The following is an 18,943-nucleotide window of genomic DNA, read 5'->3' as shown; positions in this document are numbered from 1 at the left end:
TCCCGAGTCTTTCTGGTAGAAATATTTTTATTTATCAATATTTTATTATCCCGGACGAGCCCCCATTTAATGTTACGATATTAAAGTGTCTAGGAAATATACATAACATTAAGGATATTAAAACACCACTGGTGTGTGGAATGTGGTGGAAGGAAACATGACAGACAACTTCTGAGAGAGAAATTTGACTGGAGTTTTATTTTACAACAAGCCGTAGCCACTGAATCCAGTCAAAACAATTATATGTCTGTGGGCTATGTACAATGATAAATAAAATAAAAAGGAAAATGGGAAAGAACTTAAGTGGCGCCAAAGGAAATAACAAAACATAACAAAACAATCCTTAACTAATCCCTAAACCTAACCAAAGAAAAATGCAGAAAACAAACCGAAATCTTCGCGCATCCGGCGCCTAAATAACCTGACTAATAATAAAAATACAAGGGTTGGCGCTCACCTCTTACCTGGTGTGTATATACACAAAAGCAGCTACGGGCAGAATGTATATCGCGATATACTGACCTGATGTTCCTTCCCAAAATAGCTTTGCAGCTGAAAACTCTCGTTATATTCTCATATAGTGATACACACGTAATACGAATAAGTTACTAAATATAAATATAATCACTAAAGCACATAGCACACTTCTCCAGGTAGGTTAGATTAAACAGACAAAACTCTCAAGGAGTACACAAAAACTCAGCACGCCGCATAACAGCTTGCTGCCACAAGAGAGGGAGAGAGAGAAGTGAATGAACCCGCCATCTCTCTTAAACCAGCTGGACTGCCTCTGATTGGTTCTGGTGCTCCGCCCTAAGGATAACTGACAGATGAGTCAGCCAGTCACAGCGACCTAGAGGCGGGCACAAACAGAAAGAAAACTCAATGAACGCACAACACACGTGTAGTGCATCAGCGAGCGAAAACATCATTCCCACGCCAGCGAAACGCACGTGGAACGTAACACTCCATTTGACATCTGGCCCATGTCTTGTGTTTGGCCCACATGCTGTATGCCAGTGCCGGATGAATGCCAGCTGTGCCAGACACATGCCAAATCTGGGCCAAATTTGCTGACTGGGTCTCTTCCTCTTTTCTTCTCTCCCTCTCTTCAAACTCTCTTTCTCTTCTTTACTCTCGCAGCTGTGCCTCTTCCTCTCTCTTAGCCTCCCTTTCCTCCAGCTCTCTCAAATAGGAAAGAAGCTCACTCTCTCCTGACCCTCTCTTCCTTTGTGTGCCTCCAATGTTAGAAGGGCCAGGAACAGAGGGAGAGGAACCAACAGCCTCATCCTGGTCACCAGACTGTATTAATACTGGTGGGGTGATGGATGGCTTTGAGCCTAATGCAGCATCCATCACCCCATACCACTTCCAGGATGCGGCTGTCAGTACCCCTCTATTACCCAAACCGTAACATATTGTTCCCTTATACCTACACGGAGGTACACTATAATTACAGAAACGTACACCGTAATTTCGGTTTACTTACGAAGTTCTTTGCAGGTTGTATATCTGCTTGTTACCCCTTTATTACCCAAAACGTAACATATTGTTCCCTTATACCTACACGGAAGTACACTATAATTACAGAAACGTACACCGTAATTTCGGTTTACTTACGCAGTTGTTTGCGGGTCGCGTTCCTCCGTGAGGCGCGCAGTCTGGGCGACCGAGTCCAGTTCCATACCGAGATAAGAGATCCTCTGCACGGGGCAGAGTTTGCTCTTGTCCCAGTTGACCCGAAGCCCCAACTGACTGAGGTGCCGGAGCACCATGTCCCTGTGATCGCACAACACATCTCGCGAGTGCGCCAGAATGAGCCAGTCGTCGAGATAGTTGAGAATGCGAACGCCTTGTTCTCTCATGGGAACAATGGCCGCCTCCGCGACTTTCGTGAAGACACAGGGCGACAGGGTCAGCCCGAAGGGTAGGACCTTGTACTGATATGCTCGACCCTCGAAAGCAAACCGAAGAAATGGTCTGTGTCGGGGAAGAATCAAGACATGAAAGTACGCGTCCTTCAGGTCGATCGCTGCAAACCAATCCCGGGGACGGAGCATCTTGAACGGGAGCTTGTGCAGGGCCCGATTCAATACTCGCAGGTCCAGGATTGGCCGTAACCCACCGCCTTTCTTGGGTACAATGAAGTAAGGGCTGTAGAACCCTGACCTCATATCGGCTGGAGGGACCGGCTCGATCGCGTCCTTCGCCAGCAGGGCGTCGATCTCTTTCCGCAAGACAGGAGCATCCACCGGACGCACACGGGTGAAGTGGACGCCCCTGAACTTGGGAGGCCGGCGTGCAAACTGAATTGCATAGCCGAGCCGGATGGTGCGGATGAGCCAGCGCGATGGCCTCGGGAGCGCTAGCCAGGCTCCGAGAAACCGCCGCAACGAGCCCACCCGCACCGCCGGCGTACCCGCGGAGGGGCAGCGAGGCGGAAGGCAGGGACACGGCTCCGGTGGCATTGTAGCGGCCGAGAGCGGGGTCTGGGTGTGTACTTGGACAACACCTACCTGCTTCCACCGGGGGACAGACGGCAGAGAAGACCCGAGAGTGTTCTGCTGCGGGCTGTCGCCTGGCGAGAGAAGGGGAAGGAGACAAGGAGCGAGGCCCGAGGGCGGCTGCTGGTCTCCACGCCTTCCCGCCCAGCGGCAGACAGGAGTGGCGAGACCGAGGTGGCGCCACTGCTATCTGAGAGCTGGGGAGAGAGGGACAGACGGCAGCGAAGACCCGAGAGTGTTCTGCTGCGGGCTGTCACCTGGCGAGGGAAGGGGAGGAGACAAGGAGCGAGGCCCGAGGGCGGCTGCTGGTCTCCACGCCTTCCCGCCCAGTGGCAGACAGGAGTGGCGTGACCGAGGTGGCGCCACTGCTATCTGAGAGCTGGGGAGAGGGGACTGAGACCCAAGGGTGGCACACACTGCCGTCCCACTCTCAAGCGGGAGAGACTGCTTGTTCGGCAGTCCCAACCGTGAATGACCCAGAGGAGGACGAACTGCTCTTTTAATGAGGTTTTGGGTACCACCGACCGACTGGTCGGCGGCGGAACAAAAAGAATTCACCAACAAAGGATTCTCCACCCGGCCCTCCTCCGGGGGAAGGAGTGGTGATGACACGCACTCCCGAAGAGCAGACATCACAAACTCTGGGTCGCTCCTCTCAGAGTTGTTTCCCTTCCCTTTGCTGGGGGGAAACGAACTCTGAGCGGGCTGGTTTTGAAGCGCTTTTGGACCACCAGTGTGGACATCGTCTGACCGAGGGCCAGCGCTGTGACTTATCACGGTCAGTCACTAAGCTCAGCTCAACCCCGAATCAGAACTACCCACGTGCACTGAATGTGCAGGGGTAGTGAGAGAGAAAAAACTTCTGCAGATTTAGGCATGTTTGGCTTGCCATATTGGCACCAAAATGCTTCCATACTGCCAAAGTTTTTCACACCCACCCAGGCACTTTAGACCCAGGAAGTGTGGCTGTCAAGTCTGAATCTTCAGCACGAGAACACACCATTATAGTAGGAACTCAGCATCATTTTCAGAGTATAACAGCCCTCTCTCCAATGTAGCAATCGACATCTGTCCTCCCCTGGACCCCCGAATGAAATGCTTGGTCCCTCATGAGAAGGACCAGAACCCCATCTGAAAGCCTCGACGGCACTCGGCACGCTGAGCGGCTCAAGCCCTTACGCGAAGGGGAGACGAACAACGTGCCGACGTGGTCATGCACTCATGAGAGAACATGAACCACCCACGAACGCAGTCTCAACACATTGATTAAGCATGTGAAACAATGATCGTGGCCGCCAACCAGGCATGCAAGACAGTGAACGTGGCCATCAAGTCAAGTCAAGTCAAGTCAAGTCATTTTCATTTATATAGCGCTTTTAACAATGTAGATTGTCTCAAAGCAGCTTTACAGAGACAAATGTATAATTTAACGTAAGATTGTTTTGGCTTTATAGCGGCTCTTTAACAAAGTCATTCTCCGGCCAAAGCTAGCTTTGATTGATTCGCTTCCGTCGCAACGATCATTTGTTTTTAAATTAGGGGCCGCCAAGACGACACCATTCTCTCTACACAGACTTCAAACGCGAACCTGTGAGAAACGCTGATGGCGTTCAGATGCGCATTAAGAACGGGTTCTATAGTTATGTGCGTTTGAATATATGTGTGCAGGTTTGGAATTCCCTACAAACCAAACCTAAACAAATTACTGGTGTTTCCTTATAGTTTTGATTCAGAATTGTATTTTATTTTATCAATTCGGGGTAGATACGCAAATTGAGTTTTTCCGACGACGCGTTATCTGTAGAGTGGGAAAGGGATCCTCCATAGGGAGAGACTAGTTGGCACTTCAGCACTGCGTTGACACCGGGTCCAGGCGAAGGTCCTTCATCAGATCTGGAAACGGCCTGGATCCGGCAGGCTGCGGGAAAACCTTGGGATAAACAAAGACACTAAAATTAGCGTAGATGCCATTCTTCTCATGATGTAACAAGTACATCAGGATTTATGGGAAGTGTTCCCGGTTCCAGCTGACCTAATCTATGCAGCCTAACATTGAATTATAGAAGTCTATAATGTATTATGTGAACGCTATGTCAAAGAGATGTGTCTTTAATCTAGATTTGAACTGACAGAGTGTGTCTGCTTCCCGGACAATGGTAGGAAGGCTGTTCCAAAGTTTTGGTGCTAAATAGGAAAAGGATCTACCGCCAGCAGTCGATTTAGATATTCTAGGTATTATCAACTGGCCGGAATTTTGAGATCGCAATAGACGTGAAGGAGTATAATGCGTTAAGAGCTCGCTCAAGTACTGCGGAGCTAAACCATTTAGTGCTTTGTAAGTAATCAGCAATATTTTAAAATTGATGCGATGTTTAATAGGGAGCCAGTGCAGTTTTGACAGAACCGGGCTAATATGGTCATACTTCCTGGTTCTGGTAAGAACTCGAGCTGCTGCGTTTTGAACTAGCTGTAGTTTGTTTATTAAGCGTGCAGGGCAACCACCCAGTAGAGCATTACAATAATCTAGCCTTGAGGTCATGAACGCATGGACTAATTGTTCCGCATTTGTCAATGAGAGCATATGACGTAATTTAGATATATTTTTAAGATGGAAAAATGCGGTTTTACAGATACTAGACACGTGACTTTCAAATGAAAGATTGGTATCAAAGAGCACACCCAGGTTCCTAACCGACGACGAAGACTTAACAGAGCAGCCATCAAGTGTTAGACAGTATTCTAGGTTATTACGTGAGGAAGTTTTTTGTCCAATAATTAGAATCTCTGTTTTTTCAGAATTTAGAAGTAGGAAATTACGAGTCATCCAATTTTTTATATCAGCTATGCATTCTGTTAATTTAGTGAATTGGTAAGTTTCGTTAGGTTTTGAAGAAATATAGAGCTGAGTATCGTCGGCATAACAGTGGAAGCTAATTCCATGCTTCCTAATGATATCTCCAAATGGCAGCATGTACAGAGTGAACAGCAGCGGTCCTAGTACTGAGCCCTGTGGTACGCCATACTGAACTTGTGATTGATAAGACATCTCTTCATTTACTGCTACAAACTGATAACGGTCAGATAAGTATGATTTAAACCATGCTAGTGCAATTCCACTAATGCCAACATAGTTTTCTAGTCTATTTAAAAGAATGTTGTGGTCAATGGTGTCAAACGCAGCACTAAGATCGAGTAACACTAATAGAGAGACACAACCACGATCGGATGATAAGAGCAAATCATTTGTTACTCTAACGAGAGCAGTCTCAGTACTATGGTACGGTCTAAATCCAGACTGAAAATCCTCGCAGATATCATTTCTTTCTAGAAAGGAACATAGTTGTGAAGATACTGCCTTTTCTAGTATCTTTGACAGAAAAGGTAGATTCGAGATCGGCCTGTAATTGACTAATTCTGAAGGATCAAGTTGCATTTTTTTTAACAAGCGGTTTAATCATAGCCAGCTTAAAGTTTTTTGGTACGTATCCTAGAGACAAAGAGGAATTAATGATATTAAGAAGAGGATCTATGACCTCTGGAAGCATCTCTTTCAGTAGCTTAGTCGGTATAGGGTCTAACATACATGTTGTAGATTTAGATGATTTAACGAGTTTAGTAAATTCTTCCTCTCCTATAGCAATGAATGAATCAAATTTTTCCTCAGGGAGACTACAATGCACTGCCTGATGCGATACTGTAGTAGACGGTTGCATAGTTATAATTTTATCCCTGATATTATCAATCTTATAAGTGAAGAAGTTCATAAAGTCATTACTGCTGTGCTGCTTGGAACCTTCTGTGTTTGAAGCTTTCTTTTTCGTTAGTTTAGCCACTGTTTCAAATAAATACCTAGGATTATGTTTATTTTCTTCTAATAGGTTTGAAAAATAAGCAGATCTAGCAGCTTTTAAAGCCTCTCTGTAAGCAATCGAGCTCTCTTTCCATGAAATGCGAAATACCTCTAATTTTGTTTTCTTCCAGTTGCGCTCCATTTTTCTGGCTGCTCTCTTAAGGGCCCGAGTGTGCTCGTTGTACCACGGCGTTGGATTATTTTCTTTAATCTTCTTTAAGCGCAAAGGAGCAACTGTGTCTAAAGTGCTGGAAAAGAGAGAGTTAAAAGTTTCTGTTGCAATATCAAGTTTTTCTAAGCTATCCGGGATGCTGAGATGATGAAACTGATCAGGAAGATTATTAATAAAGCAATCTTTAGTAGCAGAAGTGATAGGTCTAACATATTTGTAACACGGAGTCGGCTTTGCAGCCTTGGCTAAATGTAATTTACACGAGACTAGATAATGATCTGAGATGTCATCGCTCTGCTGCAGAATTTCAACGGCATCAACATCTATTCCATGTGATAATATTAGATCTAGAGTATGATTACGACGATGAGTAGGTCCTGACACGTGTTGTCTAACTCCAATTGAGTTTACAATGTCTTTAAATGCCAAACCCAATGCATCTTTTTCATTATCGATGTGTATATTAAAATCACCAACAATTAGTACTTTATCTGCAGCCAATACTAACTCTGATAGAAAGTCCGCAAATTCTTTCACCTCATCACCTCGATGACACACGGCACGCCGGGCGCTCAAGCCTTCAGGCAAGGCAAACTACTTTGACTAAGACTACTTTGCCCAGGACAAATTTCCCCTCGGGGACAAATAAAGTTTATCCTTTAAACTACGTGCCGACGTGGTCATGCTCTCATAAGAAAGCATAAACCACCCACGAACACAGTCTCTGCATGTTTGCGATGCGCTAGAGGAGTGGGAAGCTCGTGAGGGTCTTTCACCTGGCGAGACGTTCCACACTGTAACCCCCAGATCACCAAATGCTCATTAGCCAAAGTAGTCCTCTCCTTTTTAGAAAAGGAACTAGATTGGGGAACAAGCAAAGGGACTCAACCTCGTAGAGGTACGAGTCTCGATCGCGCATCTAGAGCGCCGAATGACGCGCGCTGGGTTGCCGTGACAACCCGCGCTGTCAGCCGGCGCTTGACGGCACACGGCACGCTGAGCGGCTCGAGCCTTAAAAAAGGGGAGATGAACAACGTGCCGACGTGGTCATGCACTCCTGAGAGAACATGAATCACCCACGAACGTAGTCTCACACACTGATTAGGCATGTGAAACAATGAACGTGGCCGTCAGATGAGGACAGGAAACGATCGCATCCAGAAACACACGAGTGAAACGTCATCCTGAAAAGGACGCGATCTTCACTCGTATTGCTCTTTCAGGAAAAAAGTACTCTCTTTATTGTGCTGAAGCACACAGGGACCCAACGCGGCAACACAGCGGGGAAACTGCAAGCCCGCTGTGCGCACTCAACCGTTTACCAGCGGTGAAAACAGCTTTTGAAATAACAGTGTGTAGACGCAGCCGGCAGACAGGAAATCGCGCGGTCGCTGAAACACCGTCTCACCAACACAGAGAGATCCCCTCCTGAAACAGCAGACTCGTAGAGCGTAAGATAGATACAATCTTGAAGCTCATTCACTCAGAGAGGACACACCGGTCGGCTACGAAGCTAAAAGCATTTGTGTATGCGCTTGCTTCCGCCTTTATACACGCACTAGTAGTCGGGCTGCGGAATGCAAATGTTGCATGCCAATGTTCATTGGCTCGTTTTAATTCACTCGAAGGCAATTGGTCTCCCTAGCGTGATCCCGATTCATCAGGAGAACTCCCCCGACGAGGCATCGGAGTTCCCTGATGACGAAAGGGAACATTATATTTAGCATGGTAATGTAAAAATTTTTGTTGAGTCACTATAATTGTTACACTTTTATTCATAGTGTTATTGTAACTTCTTTTTGTTATTGTAAAATACTTTTTCATTTACAATTTTACCCTGCAATGAAGTAATTTATTCAATTTCTGAAACTGTAAAACACATACATTTATATTACCTTGATCCAGTGATGGAGTACTCGAGTCCTGGACTCGGACTCGAGTCCGACTCGAGTCCCTATTCTCTGGACTCGAGTCCGACTCGAGACTCTATTCTCAGGACTCGTGACTTGACTTGGACTCGCGGACTGATGACTCGTTCTTGGACTTGGACTCGAGGATATAAAATCGGACTTGAGCATTCATCAAATGAATGACGTTGGATGAAGTTTCTGACTAAATAGGATTTAAAATTTGATATAAGATGTTACACTTTTCCTGTTTTGGGCTCCAAGACCGGACGGGATCTCTTTTTTTCCTGCATATATGAACGAGCAGAGAGAAAGCCCCAGCCGCGCGCGCGCTCTCGTACCGTCTTCAAACAACACGAGCGGTGCTCCCTCCTCACGCATATTAATCAAAATCAATTGACACGATAGTAAAAGGTCGGAAGACCGAAGTTTCACGTAGATCATTCAGAGATTTTTTTCTCCTGAATTACCGCGAGGTGTGAATTGTGCTGAAAACAAAAACAAAAAACGTTTGCCTTATCTTCTCTGAAAAGCGTTCCGCACATTCAGCTGACATTAGCCACAATTTCAATAAACGAAAAGACCTATCTAGTGATGAAATGTTTTCTGTGTTGACACAAATCTTGTCCTGTCCTAAACTGCCGAGATAATCACACAAGGCGTGCCGTATAGGCTACACGTCCATTAATGACACGTCCGATTCGCGAACTAATGACTCCTTTGAACGATTCACTTTAATGAATGGTTAAAACAACTGACCATCTGTCCAACAACGAACTCACGAGACGTCTGAATCGGTGTATAACAAATCGGTAACACTTTACAATATGTTCCATTTATTAAACTCTAGTTAACTACATTAGTTAACATTTAGGCTACTATTAATAAACTGCACTTCTACAGCATTGTTAATGTTAATTTCAACATTTAGCCTACTAATAGCCTACATTATTGAAATCAAATTTTTTATTTATATTTATTTATATTGTATTTATTATTTATAATTGTCAACACAGTGGTGTCATTTTTGTTTAATGTAGACCCTCTTTTATAATTATATCAGCTCTTTAAAGGTGCCAGAGTAGAGAAATGTTGGCAGTCTTGAAATATAACACAGACTCAACCTTGATGACTCGACTCGGACTCGAACACTGGGGACTCGAGACTCGACTCGGACTCGAACTCAGGTAATGGTGACTCGACTCGGACTCGACTCGGTCTCTTCTTTGGTGACTCGGACTTGGACTCGGACTCGAACACGGGGACTCGAGACTTGACTCGGACTCGACAATTGGTGACTCGACTACAACACTGCCTTGATCATACATGTGTTCTTTCATGTTCAAAACGTGTCTTGTTCTGAAGAACACAAATAAAAAGTTCAACAGCAATATTCATCAATATTTTGTAACAATATTTCCTTAAATCACTCCTTCACAAACATGTTGTCTACACACCTGTTTACGACATTTAGTAAATAAAAACATCTCACAATTTTAATTAAAGCCAAATAATTTTATTACCATTTTGCATTCTAGAGTTAAATTCTGTTTTTCCAGGAGGTTACTGTCACATGAAATATAACATCCAGACCAGTAGGTGGCGATGTGCAATATACTAACACCTCATACAGAACAATTAACCTCCTAAGGGCTCAGCGACCATTAACATGACGGAGGACAAGAAATTCAAGACACATATGCAGGTATTTATTCTAATCAACACAACAGATAACGTACTCGGTTACTAACGTAACCTCGGTTCTCTCTAGAAGAGGGAACGAGTACTGCGTAAGATATCTTACGCTAGGGGAAAATCCTTTTCCGCGAGATATTGAAGCCAAAAATTATCCTTAATTTTGTAATAATGCAAAACGCATTGCAGCAGCATGCAGACATAGGCAAGACGGCTCGCGCGCCTATTGGCTGTTCTGCGGCAACTGCAGCAGCCTATCGAGCGAGGCCTGGCGTGACGTCAGACCCAATGAGGGTGCTTATTAAAACCTAATAAATGTAGACGGGGAGGCCCAGCCTGCCGCCATACAAATATCTTGCAAGGCAATCCCACTTGACCAGGCCCACGATGAAGCCATGCTTCTCGTGGAGTGCGCTCTGACACCCAACGGGCATTGCATGCCCTTGGAAGCGTATGCTAGCGCAATGGCGTCAACTATCCATCTGGATAGGCTTTGTTTCGATGCGGCTAGTCCCTTAGAACGCCCGCTGAACGAAACAAAGAGCTGCTCTGTCTGCCTGAAAACAGACGAGCGAGACACATAAGCTCTTAATGCCCTGACTGGGCAAAGGAAGCTCGCGTCTGCCTCCTCATCAGGGACCGGTAGGGCTGACAGGGAAATGACCTGCGCCCTAAACGGTGTGTTGAGGGATTTTGGAACATAGCCGTGCCTGGGTTTGAGTATAACTCTTGAGTCATTAGGCCCAAATTCCATGCACGTGTAAGTCCCCTATGCGCTTCACTGAAGCGATAGCCAGGAGAAACGCCGTCTTGAAAGACAGGTGTTTAAGATCAATCGTCTCCAAAGGCTCGAATGGCATCGACCTTTCATGGCTTCCAGCATCGTAGAAAGGTCCCATACGGGGACTGAGGGAGGTCTGGGAGGATTCAGTCTCTTAGCTACTGTGAGGAAGCGGATAACTAAATCGTTCCTTCCTATTGACTGACCAAGCGTTGTTCTTGAGAACGCTGCTATAGCCGCCACATAAACTTTGAGCGTGGAAGGGGTCCTGCCCTTATCCAACAGCTCTTGTAGGAAATGCCATTTTCAACACTGAGAGCATTGTCCGCCTGAGCAGAGCGAATGCATTTTGTTTTTGTTTTTACAGAAACCTTGGGACATGTAGAACGTAGTGTTTGTGGGCAGTGGGTAGTGGGCACATTTTCTACGTTTAATGCGCAATCGATCTGAGTCGATTTCATGTGCGCGAGCCCTGTGTGACGGGCTGTGCTTGTGTGTAGGAATGGGCACTGGGCAGTGGGTATTTTGTCTACACATATAACACCATCGGCCGTGGCCGGGACACCAGAAAATACACTCTTTTTGGGAGTTATCTGGGTAGCTGTGAAAACGGCATTTGTGTGCAGGCAAGCGGGCAGTGGAACCGGCTTGTTGACTGCAAAATACACTGGACCAGTCGCATTTTCTGGAACTAGACGAGCGATGAACTTTGGTGGAGGTCCGGCCGCAGCGGGACTTGAACACCGTCGTTTTCCTAGGCGTGCTAGGACGACTTCGGAGCCTCGGGCTTCACCGCAATCCTAGGCCGTGGACCACGCGGAGCGGGGCGGCGGCTAGATGAGCGAGAGCGCGGTCTCGCGCTTCGGGCCTGTCGGCGCTGCGAAGTGGCGGCGGTGGGCGGAGGCTGAGGCTGTGAGCTCTGAGCAGACGGTTTCGCACGGCCTGCTGCAGAACTGGAGCGCTTCGGTAAGAAGTGCTTCATGGCCTGTGACGCTTTCTGCACCTCGGCGAATCTTTCCGCGAAATCCTTGACGGAAGATCCAAAGAGGCCAGCGGGAGAAAGCGGAGCGTCGAGGAACGCGGCGCGCTCTGACTCAGACATCTCGGAGAGCGTTAGCCACAGATGTCTCTCAGTCACGGTGAGAGAGGCCATGCTCCGTCCTATGGCCAGTGCAGCAGACTTAGTAGCGCGGAGAGCGAGGTCTGTAGCACTTCTCAAGTCTGGCACGCAGATTGCATCAGGTCCTTTCTCGTCCAGCTTTCGGAGGAGATCGGCCTGGAAAATCTGCAGCGTGGCCATGGTGTGCAGCGCTGACGCAGCCTTCCCGGCGGCGGAGAAAGCGCGGCGGAGCAGGGATGACGTCGTGCGGCAAGCTTTAGAGGGTAGCGCCAGCTTAGCGCGCCGTCCAGCGGAGGGCGGGCATAAGTGGGCCGCTATCGCCTCTTCGACCGGCGGCAGCGAATGGTAACCTCTGTTCTTTGCATCGTCAACGGCGGAGAAAAGGCGCTGGTCTGGACGCAGGCGAAACGCGCTCCCCGGGCAGAAAGTACCCATCCAGCTGGTTGTGAGCAGGCTGCTCAGGCGTAGACCACTCTGCGAGTACGCGCATGAGCTCTGTCTCAATGCTAGCTCTTTTACCTGACGCAGCGCGGGCAGGGGGCGCGAGATCCTCAGAGCTCGCCCAATCCTCACTGCCTGACGCCAGGATAGAGCAGGAATCATCTTCTCCCGGCGGGACTTCTTCGACAGCTTCGTCGACGGAAGCGGTGGCAGACCGCGGCCGCTGTCCGTCAGGAAGAGAAGCTGAAGAAGCCGGTGAAGCAGGCGGGCGAACCGGCGAGCTTTGGCGGCTGGGAGAAGGTTCCGGAACCCGCTGAGCACGGCGCGGTGCCACGGCAGGCGGGGGTGCAGTCTCGGCGAAAAATGCCAGGCGAGTCCGCAGAGTCGCCATAGGCAATAGCTCGCAATGAGGGCAGCCGCCGTTAGCGAGCGCGCGAGCTGCATGATCCTCACCCAGGCAGGAAACGCAGATCACGTGGCGGTCCCCGTCGCTGAGTGTGGCTCTGCACGAGCCGCAGGAAGGCTTCTTTAAAAAGACGCAAGCTCTTTTAGTAAGTGTGTGTCGCAGCGGCGAACACACACACAGCACAGAGTGTAAAGGATATGAGCGCCGGATAGCGCAGCGGGAAGGCGATTGAAGGCGGCGCGGCCAGCGACTTCAGTGACGACTCGTCCCGCTGAAACGGCTTCATCAGACGGCGCGGCTTCACTCCGGATCCAGCGTCCAGTATGCTTTGCTTGAAGGATGAAAAAATCAGATATCAGCTGCCTGTGAGCCGTATTTATAGGCCTAGGCCACGCCCGTTTCGGCGGGACGTGACGCAGCGGGCGCGAAGCACCCTCATTGGGTCTGACGTCACGCTAGGCCTCGCTCGATAGGCTGCTGCAGTTGCCGCAGAACAGCCAATAGGCACACGAGCCGTCTTGCCTATGTCTGTATGCTGCCGCAACGCGTTTTGCATTATTCAAAATTAAGGATCATTTTTGGCTTCAATATCTCGCGGAAAAAGGATTTTCCCCTAGTGTAAGATACTCTTACGCAGTACGAGAGACCTCTCGTAAGAGAACTCAGCCTTCAGTATTCAGGTAACGGTTTTAAAACACTGTCTTGTGACGATGTAATGTTTAAAGTATATTGTACAAAGTATAGCTGAGTAATATTTGTTTATTAATGTGCATTTGTTATTGAATTTGTAGTATTTGGAATAAGCAAAAGGCATTTCTGAGCATACACTTTTTATTCAAATATAATATTTGAAGACACTGGTAAAGAATTTGTAATGTACTTGTAACACAAATAAAGTATACTTTAATATCACTAATCAAGCATGTAATACATGCACAAAAGTACACTAAATACACTTAAAGTTATGCTTTACAACAATTTAATTACAAATAAAATATACTTAGTACAAAATTAGTTGTTTCAAAATAGCACACTTCAAGTTAACTAATCATTACCACACCTGAAGTATACTGATAATTAGACTGGCTGCAAGTATACTTAACATTTTTCACCAGGGTTTTAAGAAATGTTTATTTGTTTTATCTCTCAGTCATCATTTTATTGCATTACATTATATGTTTGAAAACTACAAACATTAGTGATTAGTATATTAGATATAGTGACGACTGATATTTATGTGCATTTTATGAAAGTGGTCTGATAAACTATTATTAAGATCTCAATGAATTACAAGCATCAGAAATGCATCTCGTGTTCATATAAATATTAGCACCGTATTGCGTATTTTCGCTCAGTTTGGGACTACTAATAAAATCATGGTGTTTCTTCCTCTGCTATAAAAGCTTGATGTATCAAATATGATACAAAACATAAAAACCATGCGACGGCTGGTTGCAGAACACACACACACACACACACACACACACACACACACACACACACACACACACAAAAGCAGGATCTAATGTTATGTTTGTTCACAGGGTGAATTTTATTTACATGGCATTGATAAGAAAACCACTGAACACTGTGACACTTTCTCCATCCCAGACCCATGTGTCTTTTCGGAGTACGATATAGACTGTGTCCCCTTTCTCCAACAGCAGTGTTACGCCGTTGCCTCCGTTCTCTGGAGAACCCGGCTTTTGCCTGTGATGTGCTGTTACTGCTACATGCTGTCCATTTCTATACAAGGTCAACGCTGTTGAATGATCAGTTGCACAGTGGTAGAAGAAACTGAAATAGTAAACTCCCCGTACCGGCGCTGTGAAAATCCCTGTTTAAGAGTGAGACAGATCTCCATATTACAGCTGTAGACATGAATTATACAAGTGTTGATATTGTGTTCAGAAGTGTGGATTAACAATACCTGTGGCCGGGTTGTAGGCTTCACCAACATTAATGAAGACATCCTTGTAAGCCAGTGTTGTATCTGTGTCAGCTGGTCCAATGAATCCATTTAATCCCAATGTAGCTGAAAATGCCACCTTTGGTTTGTCTGAAGAGAACAAATACCTTCTTAAAATGTTGAAAATTGGCTCAGTAGCAATGGAAGCAAATTATATACAGTGTTGTGGGTAACGCGTTACAAAGTAACGCGTTAGAGTACTCTAATTACCTTTTTCGTGAAATGTGTAACTTAACGCGTTAGTTTCTTGCGTTAAGTAATCAGTAACTTCGTTATTTTTTTAAAAAAGTAATCCGTTATTTTAAGGAAAGGAAAATCCCGACTGCAGCCTGCTTTTTGTCAGACAGTAGGCCTAGGTCTACTTTGCCACCTGCGGGTATATCAGCGGAGCCGAAGCGCTGTGATCGTAAAGTCAATGGCTGTGATACGTCTGTGCCCTGCATGCGCCTGAGTCTGACCCTGTGTGTGTGTGTGTGTGTGTGTGTGTGTTTTTTTTTTTTTTCGAACTCCCGGCAAGATGGCAGAGAAGACAGCGTTTGGATTATGGACGTACGCACATCATGTTCAATTTGTCCACGAAAAGGAAAAGAAAATGCACACTCTGCGTTGGTGAAAAGCTTCTGTCGACCGCCAAAAATTTAATTCGGTTTGTAATCATTTTTGTTTGACAGGCAGCTGTTAATTTCGGTTAGATCGTTGACTGGTTGTTCATTTCTAAATGGATTTAAATCTGCAAGCCTGTTTACCTCAGGTTGTGTTTACAAGTAAGCACACTTGATACACTTTGATAACTGCATTACGATTTAAAGAAAAAATCAGGAGTTATCTTGTATGGTGCTCATATACAGTAGCCTAGGCTACCCGGGCTGGGTAGGTGCGAATTTTGATTAATATGTTCTGTGATAATAAATAAATAAATAAAACGCCATGTGGAATAGCCTATTGCTGACTGTCTTTCCTGTTATTGTTATCCTGCAGTGTTAATTTAGTCGGATGACTGACGTTATTCATTGTCAGGAGTCATGACTTCTAGGTGCATTTAAAGGGGCCGGGGGCTGTGTCTGTCATGTGTGAGCCGCTGCAAACGGCTTTTAATTTTTGGTAACGCATGAGTACTCTAACGCGTTACTTTTATGAATAGATAACGCTGTAACGTAACTGATTACTTTTAATTGATGGTAACGTTGTAACCTAATTAACTACTTTCCAAAGTAACTATACCCAACACTGATTATATACAACACTTTTTGAAACACAATTGTTTTAATTTTTATAAAACAAAGATCATTGGAGTAAGTTTTACAAGAAAATACTATTTCTGTCTTTCTACTTCAAATTTTAGTCAATCTGATACATGCCATTTCTTTGAAACAGTTTTCTATCAGACGTTGCAAGGAAATCTCACAAATAATTACAAAGTAAATCCTACTGCAACTGTTTTTCAGTGTATATAGTATAACAGCACATAGGTCTTCAAAAACACTAGTCTCACCTCTGCTTTCCTTTTTGATTTCCTCAAACTGAGCTTCAAGAGCTTTGAATCGTGCCTCTGAGGCTCCGAGATCCTTCAGGACGTCTGTGCAGATTTTCAAAGGACAAGTCGGCATTATTGACATGACATACTGACACAGTTCCTGACAGCTAACCCTCATGAATTGTTGAAGAAGTAGTCCTTGTTTAATACAGGATGAAGACAGACTTATGTAGTGTAAAGATAAAGTTGTATGAATATGCCCATGACAGCAAGAAAAAGTAAATAACAATGCGTAGTTTGTGTGTGGCCTCTTTTCCAAAATGATATTTTTTATTTTTTCAGTGTTCTTTTCATTTAAAAACATGGTTGTTACATTTTGTTATGTTTTACAATGATAAAACCATGTGAGATTTAAATAAACACTGTTTGAGTTGTTAATACCATGTGTGTGTGTCAGTTATTGAAGTTATGTTATTTATTGTAATGGCCTGAACAAGTGTGTTCAGCATTGTGTAAAAAGAGTCCCGAAGGAGATTCAGCCTTCAGTATTCAGGTAACGGTTTTAAAACACTGTCTTGTGACGATGTAATGTTTAAAGTTGTAATGTTGTAATGACGATGTAATGTATTACAGCACATAGCTCTTCAAAAACACTAGTCTCACCTCTGCTTTCCTTTTTGTTTTCCTCAATCTGAGCTTCAAGAGCTTTGAATCGTGCCTCTGAGGCTCCGAGATCCTTCAGGACGTCTGTGCAGATTTTCAAAGGACAAGTCGGCTGACTGTTATCACTCAGTTCAGAGGTGACCAGTTCAAATATAAGACATTTGCACAGAAGCAGAAGAACGGCTATTGTTAACCTCATTCTTAATGCTTTAGCTAAAGCGTGTCAGAGATCTGTGAGCTGTGTGTGAATGTATTTATCAGAATATTACAAATCAGATGCTTTTATACTGTCATCTTCAGTAATTCACACGTGATGGACAATTTAGCCAATGTCAGACAAAATACAGCATATGACGTCTGTTTCTCAGAAAACACTGTGGCACTATAGTTGTGCTAGCTTAATGTTTTACAAATTGATGCAATATTGACAGATTAAAGCGGTTCATATTTGCCTTGGCAACTTTAATCTGTACATAACACTTAACTTTGGACTTAACAGAACAACATATACTAGTCATACATTCCATTATGTTTGCAACAGGGTTTTTTGCTTCATTCTCTGTATTTCTCAGTTTTTGTAATCATATAATTCACAAGTAATAAAAACTGCACATTCTTGGGTTTTATCAAAGGGTATTTCCATAGATTTTTGTCTCAACTTATTTTGTTCATAATCCCCCTTTTTGCTTTCAGAATTCACTGTTATATAATATATGATATTCTAAAAACATTAAAAATAAACTTGTTTTATATGAAATATCAAATAACAAGCTAAATTATAATCAAGTACTTTACATGTGCTTTAGATAGATAGATAGATAGATAGATAGATAGATACTGTAGATAGATAGTTTTATTTAATGCCATGTCAGCATCTAAGGCTATTTTCATGGCAAAAATTTTATTACAAAATACAAATATCATATAAATACACCCAAAAAAAAAAAAAAACCAAGCAAACAAACAAACAAGTCATAGTATTATTATTATTATTATTTTTTATTAACATGATAAAAATCCAAAACCTTTTCAGGCATAATCTTATGTGCAAAAAATATCCTTAAGTCCTTAAGTGAAATAACTTCATAAAAGACTGTTCTACTTGTATTAAACCCAGGACAGTCCAATAAAAGATGTTTAACAGAGAGGGGAATCTTACAAAACATGCAGAGTTGGGTCTTCACCTTTAAGCAAAAAAGCCTGAGTCAAACTTGTGTGTCCTATACGACATCTGGTGAATAGCACTGGATCAGATCTAGTTTTTACATGTGCTTTAGTATGTTAGTCAAAACATCAAAATAAGTACTTCTTTAAAGCATGACAAAAGATTATAAAAACATGATGCTTTATGGTGAAACCTTTTAAAAGTGTACTTAATTAATTTGACCAAAAAGTACTTCCATTTCGTAAGATTATTTAGTTAGGTCATTATCATCAAAGTAATTCTAAAGTTCATGAGGCAGACAAGGACATTATGTGATCAAAAACAATAAACTTGATGAACCCGCTCCACAGCGCCACATTTAATTATAACTGCAAATTTTTGTGCTTGAGATTTATCATGGCTTCACTGCATTACGACCAGCAAAGCAGCGCAGTAAAATTCTAATCGTATTTTTATTCTTAGAATAAAAATTACAGATCAAATATTTGACTATTTGTGCACACCCCTAGTTCCCTTTCGTTGTCACTCCGAGTTACGTTGGATGACGACGAATGGGGTTTCGCTTAGAAAGCCTATCATCTTCGAGTATATAAAATGAGCCAATAGCAAGGAAATGCCATAGGTCTGCGGAATTTGCATAGCGTAACTCCGCCCCACCCTGGGGGTATATAAGGAAGTGCCCTGGCAACATGCAGATATGTTTTCGCTTCTGAGCCAAGTTTAGCACTTCACACCACATTCCTGAGTATTATCTCTATTTCTCTTCGAGACGAGCCTCTCTCCAGGTGTTGGTGTG

General features: G+C 44.4%; 1 protein-coding gene across 1 annotated transcript; it reads right to left on the bottom strand.

Annotated features, from left to right (window-relative positions):
* Positions 1-13,980: 13,980 nt before the first annotated feature.
* LOC311302062 (cerebellin-1-like) lies at positions 13,981-17,283 on the bottom strand. The gene is made up of 4 exons (XM_084427626.1): positions 16,983-17,283; positions 16,338-16,421; positions 14,807-14,935; positions 13,981-14,713 (listed from the first exon to the last, which is right to left on the bottom strand). Exons 1-4 carry the CDS (start codon positions 17,179-17,181, stop codon positions 14,433-14,435), a joined length of 693 nt encoding a protein of 230 aa, XP_084283752.1. The 5' UTR covers positions 17,182-17,283; the 3' UTR covers positions 13,981-14,432.
* Positions 17,284-18,943: the final 1,660 nt, after the last annotated feature.

This window comes from Rutilus rutilus, assembly GCF_951802725.1.
Source record: "Rutilus rutilus genome assembly, chromosome: 13".
Taxonomy (NCBI): domain Eukaryota; kingdom Metazoa; phylum Chordata; class Actinopteri; order Cypriniformes; family Leuciscidae; genus Rutilus; species Rutilus rutilus.
Note: the sequence above shows the minus strand (reverse complement) of the source record. Positions and strands in the feature narration are given on the sequence as shown.